At 32.8% G+C, this 889-nt stretch overlaps 1 protein-coding gene across 1 annotated transcript; it reads right to left on the bottom strand.

Moving 5' to 3' along the window:
• Positions 1–47: 47 nt before the first annotated feature.
• LOC117122730 lies at positions 48–883 on the bottom strand. Its single transcript, XM_033268427.1, has one exon. It carries the CDS (start codon positions 591–593, stop codon positions 84–86), a length of 510 nt encoding a protein of 169 aa, XP_033124318.1. The 5' UTR covers positions 594–883; the 3' UTR covers positions 48–83.
• Positions 884–889: the final 6 nt, after the last annotated feature.

Raw genomic sequence — 889 nt, 5'->3', positions numbered from 1 at the left:
TTGTGTAATTTAATATAATATACTGTAATTTTAAATGTGTGCTCTATTGTGCAGGGGAATCAACAATGCAGTTATTCATGTTCTTACATACCATTGAATGTTTCATCAATGCCGTTCAAAAATGTCTTCCACCATTCCATTTCCTCTGTTCTTAAGTAATTCTTAACAGAGACTATACTTTTTTGTAGTTTTGGTAAATCTACGTTATCGAAGTTTGGGGAACATAACTCTGGACTACCAGTAGCTGGGATACCTTTCAGTAAATATGGACTCGTATCCAACTCTTTGGTACACTCAGCCCATTTATCGTCTGTCGACCAATTTTTTGTCCTCATTATACATTTCCCTGTGTCGTCGACTGTGAATTTAAATTGATGAGGTTTGCTATGGTATCTGATGTCTTGTAAATACGGTTGTATCCAGTCTTTGATATCGAATATGTGTGTTATGACTGAAGTGGTTATTGTGAGCTTTTGATATGATGTTTCAATAGCATGTTGGAGATGGTCAAGTGTAACAGTACGGTGTTTCTTGAGATATTTGGAAACGCATGAGAACATTTGGTCGATATCCTCGTGTGTGTGGCCAACCATCAGGAATCCAATTTTTATCTTTGAAATAAAAATAATTAACACGCATGATAAAAAAATAGTAACATAAAAATTGTATTATTATTTTATTAGAGGATGATTTCTTTTTCTACCTGTCAAAGTAATTAGACTGAATTTTAGATGCAGTAATAAAATGCTAGCTTTTGCAATTTTTCAATCTTTAGGACCTACAAATAAATTTAAACGCACTGTTGTTTGTTTGTTTTTTTTTTCTAATGGTAAATACCGTATAATTCGTTATGTACTAGGATGAAACTACTTGTGGGTAATTATCAACA

This window comes from Anneissia japonica, unplaced genomic scaffold (assembly GCF_011630105.1).
Source record: "Anneissia japonica isolate Jap-2015-1 unplaced genomic scaffold, ASM1163010v1 scaffold159613_len889_cov83, whole genome shotgun sequence".
NCBI lineage: Eukaryota > Metazoa > Echinodermata > Crinoidea > Comatulida > Comatulidae > Anneissia > Anneissia japonica.
This window is presented reverse-complemented; position numbering and strand designations above follow the sequence as displayed.

Coding starts and splice junctions, on each gene's coding strand:
- LOC117122730 (XM_033268427.1), bottom strand. CDS start 593: ATGGTTGGCCACACACACGAGGATATCGACCAAATGTTCTCATGCGTT.